The 8,202-nt window shown below is 42.6% G+C and overlaps 1 protein-coding gene across 1 annotated transcript in view; it reads left to right on the forward strand.

Annotated features, from left to right (window-relative positions):
* Positions 1 to 7,607, forward strand: part of KARS (lysyl-tRNA synthetase) — a 17,118-nt gene extending 9,511 nt beyond the window's left edge. Inside the window, exons 4-13 of the mRNA XM_008577223.1 lie at positions 291 to 477; positions 586 to 711; positions 1,954 to 2,073; positions 3,220 to 3,382; positions 3,487 to 3,660; positions 3,926 to 4,011; positions 4,283 to 4,368; positions 5,091 to 5,217; positions 6,582 to 6,725; positions 7,315 to 7,607. Of these exons, the coding sequence (XP_008575445.1) occupies positions 291 to 477; positions 586 to 711; positions 1,954 to 2,073; positions 3,220 to 3,382; positions 3,487 to 3,660; positions 3,926 to 4,011; positions 4,283 to 4,368; positions 5,091 to 5,217; positions 6,582 to 6,725; positions 7,315 to 7,413 (1,312 nt within the window). The 3' untranslated portion in view covers positions 7,414 to 7,607. The remainder of the gene's footprint in view (positions 1 to 290; positions 478 to 585; positions 712 to 1,953; positions 2,074 to 3,219; positions 3,383 to 3,486; positions 3,661 to 3,925; positions 4,012 to 4,282; positions 4,369 to 5,090; positions 5,218 to 6,581; positions 6,726 to 7,314) is intronic.
* Positions 7,608 to 8,202: the final 595 nt, after the last annotated feature.

Here is an 8,202-nt window from a genome sequence, read left to right on the forward strand (position 1 = left end):
CTGGGTGAGCTTGGTGCTGACAACACCAAGTCAAGGGTTAAGATTCCCTTACCGGTCATCTTTAAAAAAAAAAAAGGCCACCTGGTCACCTGGAAAGTAATAACTGCTCTCAAGTTGTATAACAGTAAAAATAAAAGACAGTTCTTTTTAATAGTTGCCCCTGAATCTGAGATTCTTCTTGGGTTCGCATTACTATGTATTAACAGCTGAGTGGGGGTTCCAGAGTAAACCAGAGGTCTATTTTGATTTGAACTATTGTATACTGAATATATACATTTCTTTTCATTCAGAAATTATAAATCAGAAGAAGAATTTATTCATATCAATAACAAACTGCGTCGGGGAGACATAATTGGAGTTCAGGGGAATCCTGGGAAAACCAAGAAGGGTGAGCTGAGCATCATACCTTATGAGATCACACTGCTGTCTCCCTGCTTGCACATGTTACCTCACCTTCATTTTGGCCTCAAAGATAAGGTAAGCTCTCATGGCCTCCTAGCTGTAGCACAAAGATGCATTCCATTTGTTTTATCACACCACTGAATTAAACATCGCAGTCATTTCTAATTGATGCTTTTGGTTTAGGAAACAAGATATCGTCAGAGGTATTTAGACTTGATCCTGAATGACTTTGTGAGGCAGAAATTTATCATCCGTTCTAAGATCATCACATATATAAGAAGTTTCTTGGATGAGCTGGGATTCCTAGAGGTAATAGAGAATTTCTTAAGTGACATAGCTGCCTTGCTATGCCTTCCTCTTATTATCCCTTCCCTTCCTTTTTCAAGGCATGTCCTGTGTCAGTGTCCTTCATACTTAATGAGCACGTCCCCTTTCTTGCCAGTGTCTTTATTCTATTTTATTTATTTAGTGCCCTGATTAGGAAGGCAGGACCTGACTTCCAAGAAAATGACAAGGTGTAGGGCCATCCATGTGCCAATGATGCCATGTTCAATATGTTATCAAGTAATTTTGCTTTTTTTGTAGCAATAAAAAATACTTTTTAGTTGTATGAGAAAAGCAAGTAAAACAAATCCAAACAATAAAAAAATTAAGCAAAACTGAAAGTACTCTTTTGCTTCTCCCAGCTAACTTCCCTGCCCAAACTTGAGTTTGATATGTATCCTCCCTCACCATTTACTATGCATGTATACATACATACAAACATACATGGGTTATACGTGTGTAAATGTTTTGGAGGGTTTTTATTTTTTGCTTTAAATATGAATGAGGTCACACTATGTTATAATGGACCTGCTTTTTTTTTCCACTTAATATATTCTGGAGCCCTTTGCATGTCTGTCTGTGTGTGCGTGCGTGCATACCTTCTTAATGCTGCATGATTTATTTCTTTCTCCTGTTGATATTTTAACTTCTGATTTTCTTCTGTAAATTTTTTTGTTGTTGTTGTTATTTATTTTTTTTACGGGGATCTTAACTCTTGACTTGGTGTTGTCAGCACCACGCTCTCCCAAGTGAGCTAACCGGCCATCCCTATATAGGGATCTGAACCCATGGCCTTGGTGTTTCAGTACCACACTCTCCCAAGTGAGCCACAGGGTGGCCCTCTATAATGTTTTAATAAACATCTTTGTGCATATGTGCAAGTGTTTCTGTAAGATGGATTTCTAGAAGTGGAATAACTAAGTCAAAGGATATAAGCAGTTAAATTTTTAGTAAATACTCCAACTCAAGAAAGGCTGTATCCCTTTAAATCCCCACTTACAGCTTCTGAAAGTTTCTGCTACTATGTTAAGTGATATTTAATATTAATGGAAATTGAGACACTGTTCTAGAAAATCAAGTGATCCTTTTTTGTCAAGCACTTGCACATTGCTACTTAACTTACTAACTTTTACTTTGGAATATAACAGGCTTAGACTATATTATGTGCAGAGCATGAGCTGTTCCCAAGGCCTCTGAGGACTAAACGTTTCTCCCTGCCTTTTTTAGATTGAAACGCCCATGATGAACATCATCCCAGGGGGAGCTGTGGCCAAGCCTTTTATTACTTATCACAATGAGCTGGACATGAACTTATACATGAGAATTGCTCCAGAACTCTACCATAAGGTAGTCAATAATAAGACGCCCCATTCCCTTAAAGAAGCAAAAGGCTAGAACACTACTGGATAGATAGATGCAGTCAGAAATAATAGGAACAGTGAAGATAGAACAGCCAGGGGAGTGTTTTTATTTGTCGGGTTTCCAAGTATAAGTAACATTTCTAAAATTTCTTTACAAGATCACTAGAACATTGCAGGGCAGAGGACAAAAAGATTATCTTTCTCAGGTGTGCAGGTCCTCCTTACTCTTTGGTTCCCTTAGTACTTTTAAGTTTATAGTCTTTCTTGGACCCTCTCTGATTTTATTCTTTTGTAGAAAAAAAGCTTAATCTATCTCTGTGAGTTAGAAGTAAATATCTTCGAATCACTTAAAAATGTATCTTCAAATCATCACAGTAAATATGAAAGACTGTCATTCAAGATTTTTAATTGCAAAAAAAAAAGATTCTTAATTGCAGACAACAGAACCTGTTATAACTAGCTTAAGCAAAAGAAATTTTTTCTCAGCATGGATCCCCATACCAGCCAGCCACCAAAAGAAAAAGAAAAACAAAATTTTACTCAGCTGTGTAAGGAAGCTCAGTTTCCAGTAGGATCAGAGATTCAGACTTGTAGACCACACAACTAGGGATGATTCTGAATTATATCACTCAGCTGTTCTCATGGAGAACTTTGTATTTTTTCCACTAGGCACAGTTACCACAACTCACAACCTGGCACTAGGCACAGGTCACTGCCACTAGGACCTCTACTGCTACTACCTCCAAAAGCTAGACATCTCTGCCCCCTTCACCAGAATGAATTCTGAGGAATACCTACATCTTCTTTGAGTAGCTTTATGTTGAAGTCTTACAGGTGTATCTGATTGGTAGAGCTTTGGTCACATACCTGCAGCTCAACCCCAAGAGAGGCTTCTTCCTGGAAAAGGCTCAGGGTCAGAAGGTGGAGGAAGCCCAAGACGTAGGAAGAATATTTGGAAGGCTTGGGCAGCCAAAAAAGAATAACTGTCTGTAAGGGTCTGAAGAGAGCAGGGTACTTAGGCATTTTGCATAGAGACCTGAGAGCATGCCTAAACTGTGTAAACCAAATTATGACAGAAACTTTCCAAAGCTGTTAAGACAGGATTACTGTGACCATGGCTATGCGTTGTTAGATGCTGGTGGTTGGTGGCATTGACCGGGTTTATGAAATTGGACGCCAGTTCCGGAATGAAGGGATTGATTTGACTCACAATCCTGAGTTCACCACTTGTGAGTTCTACATGGCCTATGCAGACTATCACGATCTCATGGAAATCACTGAGAAGATGGTTTCAGGTGACTCCTGCTCTGTTTTTCCTACTTGGCTTGGGGTCTGGTGTGCTGCTTTCAGAGTAGGGCTTCCCGGGCTTCGTCTTTTTTAATAATGGCTTCTGTCCTAGGGATGGTGAAGCACATTACAGGAGGTTACAAAGTCAGATACCACCCTGATGGCCCCGAGGGCCAAGCCTACGATATTGACTTCACCCCGCCCTTCCGGAGAATCAGCATGATAGAAGAGCTTGAGAAGGCCCTGGGGGTGAAGCTGCCAGAATCTAATCTCTTTGAAACTGAAGGTAAAGAGGGACGTTCTTCCATTGTATGGCCCTCCTTCCTGTCCAGCTCTGAATTTGATTGTGTCAGATCCAGAATTTCCCACACACTCTTCTTTATATATGTTTTTACTGGCCTAGTGTGATGTCTCCTGTCCTCCCCACACACTCTTCTTTATATATGTTTTTACTGGCCTAGTGTGATGTCTCCTGTCCTCCCCACACACTCTTCTTTATATGTGTTTTTACTGGCCTAGTGTGATGTCTCCTGTCCTCACTTGTATCACAGAAACACGCAAAATTCTTGATGATATTTGTGTGGCAAAAGCTGTTGAATGCCCTCCTCCTCGGACCACAGCCAGGCTCCTTGATAAGGTGAGAAGCCACGCCCTTATACATTGTCCTCATCTGGTGGTGAGGAGCAGTCCACTACTCTGAAGAGAGGAATAAGAGACTTAAACTGAACTGTCATACCCAGCTCTGTGTCAGTTAGTTCATGGGTATTATCTCAGTTAATCTTTTCCAGCCTCTGAAAACCTAAAGGATGAACCCATGTGGGTGGGAGCTGAGATTTTCCATTTACACTGGGATGATCGAATACTGTTTAGAAGTGGTCTAGCTAGCTCTGCTTTGCTTTCTCATTAAGCTTGTCGGGGAGTTCTTGGAAGTGACTTGCATCAGTCCTACGTTCATCTGTGATCACCCGCAGATAATGAGCCCTTTGGCTAAGTGGTAAGACAAAGCATGATTTCTCATTTACCTAGTGCTGCATTGTAACCCCAAAACTTAGTGACGTAAAACAACAGTTTATTTCCAAGATTTTGTGAGTTGACTGAGTGGTCTTTCTGCTCCAAGTGTTGTTGGCTGGGGTAACTCAAGTAGCTTTTCTCAACTGGGAATTCTGCTAGGGCACATGGTTTCTCTGCATGGGATCTCGCCCTCCAGGGTCTCTCCATCCGGCCTGTCAGCATAGCCTTTCAACATGGTAGCGGGTTCCTAGGGGAAACATCCTAAAAGAATAAATCTCAATGTACAAACACATATCAAGGCTCTGCTGATAACCCATAGGCCAAACCAAGTCGTATGGTCAGCCCAGAGTCCATGTGAGAGGGCCTTCGGAAGGGCATGGATACAGGAGGTGTGATTCAGTGTAATGGTCTCCCACAGTGGCTTCAAGGAAGATAAAATCTTCCTGGTCTCTCTCACCCTTCTTGCTCTTGTACCAAGTGATGATTTAGTGCTGAGAAAGCATGCAGGCTTCAGGTTGCAATCTAACTTTTTTTTTTTTTTGGCGGCTAGCCAGTGCAGGGAACTGAACCCTTAACCTTGGTGTTACAAGGCTGCACTCTAACAGTAACAGTTTTGAGTCCACTAGAATTCAGGAATTCTATTACCAGGTGTTAGTTCATTAGGGTTCTGTATATTCAGCCACCTCCTTGGTCTCTTGTCCCCAGGCACCGCTATAAAGAGGGTCTGACAGAGCGCTTTGAGCTGTTTGTCATGAAGAAAGAAGTATGCAATGCCTACACTGAGCTGAATGATCCCATGCGGCAGCGGCAGCTTTTTGAAGAACAGGCAAAGGTAAGGAAGGAGAGGGTAAGCAAAGGCACGTATTTCATCACTGTGCCCACTCACCAAGAAAAATCGGCTTTAACCATGCTCTGTGGAGATGTGTCATTCTTGGTGACTTAAGGAGAAATAAAGAGTAAAGCCATAGATTTTGCTGGAGGAGGTCACATTTTAAGATGGAGACTTTGGTACAGTATATAAGAGGAGCTTAGTTAAGATTATTTATATGGGGAGCATGACACTTGTCTCCAAAATACTTTGCCTAACAAGAACAATTATTTTTATTTTTATCCCCCCCACCCCCTTTATTTTTTGGTGAAAATGGAAATCAGCTTTTATTCAGGAATACCGGTGAACTGAGGAGAGATGTTGGGCTAACCCATTTCTCCAGTAAACCTGAAGAACGGTCAAACGAAAGCCATCTCCCCAGTAAACCTGAAGAATATCCAGGCTAAAGCCATCTCAAAGACCCAGATTTACTGAGGGGTTTTTTAAGAGGGGGTTGAGAGGATGGAACGTGGGAGGGAGGGGAACATGAGTCGCAAGGGCAACTCATGTCATGTCATGCGAGGTCTCAAGTACGAAGTCTCACCAAGGCTTTGTCTGGTTTCTGCTCCTGTCTTTCTCAGGGTACTGCTGGATAGTGTGTGCCTTGTTGCGAGTCTGCAACTTCAGGCTGGCTGGAAAACAACTCTGTCTCCCCCTCCAGGCAGCTTAGCAGCTGGCGGCCCCCATCTCTGCTTCCTCCTCCCTCCAGGGGAAGCGGAGCTCAGGGTACTGCTGGATAGTGTGTGCCTTGTTGCGAGTCTGCAACTTCAGGCTGGCTGGAAAACAACTCTGTCTCCCCCTCCAGGCAGCAGGCAGCTTAGCAGCTGGCGGCCCCCATCTCTGCTTCCTCCTCCCTCCAGGGGAAGCGGAGCCGCCTCTATTTTTCTTACATTATATGTTTATTGAGGTGGATGATAGGCAGATACAGATTAATGAAGAAGATGAAGCCCCTATAGGCTGCCTCGTGGCTATCACTGCCATTGATGGCTGGTTTCAAGAAGTGGGAGAAACATTCTTAGGAAGCATCATAGGAATCATCATAGAGTCTGAGAATTAGTCTCAGTGGAGTCTCAGAGACCCAAATAGTGCAGGTGTTTTATCAGAGAAATTTGTATGTGTTCTGCGATAGATTTAATCAGTCCTTACTGCCAGGTTTTTGAAAGAAATGGCTTAATCCTGGAGTGACTCAGAAGCCAATTCCCAGCAAGTCCTGAGTGCCAGGAACATCCCTGGCATGATGGTACTCTCTCTGAGTGTTTTAATGTGTTCACTCAGACACTGAGGCTTCCTGGAAGAATGTCACCTTCTGGTTCTCTTTCCTATTCTAGGCCAAGGCTGCCGGTGATGACGAGGCCATGTTCATAGATGAAAACTTCTGTACTGCCCTAGAATACGGGCTGCCCCCCACAGCTGGCTGGGGCATGGGCATAGACCGCATCACCATGTTTCTCACAGACTCCAATAATATCAAGGTACATAGCAGCCCTCCACATTGCATACTGACCTGAAGATGCTCCATTGTGTTGGAGGGAGGGCATGGTGGGCCTAGAGAATAAAGAAAGGGCTTTGGGCTGGAGGAGGAGCAGTCAAAGGAGTTATGTGCCACTCCACAGGAGGATGGTCAGAGCATCTGACCTTTCAAGATTCTGGTTTCTCCTACCTGAGTCAGGAAAAGTACTAATTGCACTTGAGGATCCAGGCAGTGCTAAGCCATCTACATTATCTCGTTTAGTTTAAGTCAACCCTTTGAGGTGTGGAAACTTACTTCATTTTTATAGATGAGGAAATCCAATTTCTTTCTTTCTTTTTTTTTTTTTTTTTTTAGGAAATCCAATTTTAATAGAACTTGTGTTTATTCACTCTTTTGACATGGTGTCATAGGCAATCCTGTGTGTTTGTTCTTTTCCATCCTCTGAGAGGGACTGAGTTGAAATAAAAGAACACATGTCTTTTCAGCTAGATTTTAGTGGTAATAAACAGGTGAAAGGAATGGGTGGATAGCTGTTTAAAAAAGTGTTCAGAGTACTACTTAGCTTCAAAGTGTGTTTTTATCTCCTGTAGGAAGTTCTCCTGTTTCCTGCCATGAAACCTGAAGACAAGAAGGAGAATGTAGCAACCACTGATACATTGGGAAGCACGACAGTTGGCACTTCTGTCTAGAAAGTAATAATTGCAAGTCATATAACTCGGGCATCTTCGCATTTCTGCAGAAGGTCAAGTTGCGCAAGGGAATTCTTGCGTGCTGCCATCCATTTGACTACCACAGTTCAGTTCAGCCACCAGAAAAGAGAAGGGGAATTAAGAATTTCTTTTTACACCTTGTTACCAAATAAACCATTTGTCTCTTCTCTTTACCTTTGGAATGTCAACTTTTTTGCCAGACTACTGGCCTAATGAATATTTAGGATTCTGCCATCTTATTCAACAAATTCATATTAATGTCTGCTTTGTGCCAGGCACAAAATGGCAACTCTAGTCAGTGCTTTAAAGGAAAGGTCCATGGGGTATTGAGAAACTCTCACAGGCCAAGTTAGAGGATGTAACTTTCCCTAAGGACATTAGATCTAAGATCTGAAAAAAGGTCAGAGAAAGGGGGGGAAGGGTTTTTCCATGGTATGGCAACAAGTGTAAAGGCCCTATGGTAGGAAGGAGCGTGGAGAAAGCCAATGACACTAGCTAAAGTAGAGAAACCCAAAAAAATATGGCACCAGCTGAGGCAGGAAGGGGCTGGCAACACAGGACTGTGAGTCCTACTATGGGATTTTGTATTTTAACAGTGTTGGGAAGCCACTGAAGCAAGGAGGTAACATCACATTTGTGGTTTGAAACAGATTAGCCACAGTGCCAGCCCACGGCTCACTTGGGAGAGCGTGGTGCTGACAACACCAAGTCAAGGGTTAAGATCCCCTTACCGGTCATCTTTTTTTTTTTTTTTTTTTTTTCCTTTTT

Source organism: Galeopterus variegatus, unplaced genomic scaffold (genome assembly GCF_000696425.1).
Source record: "Galeopterus variegatus unplaced genomic scaffold, G_variegatus-3.0.2 Scaffold1462, whole genome shotgun sequence".
Classification (NCBI taxonomy): Eukaryota; Metazoa; Chordata; class Mammalia; order Dermoptera; family Cynocephalidae; genus Galeopterus; species Galeopterus variegatus.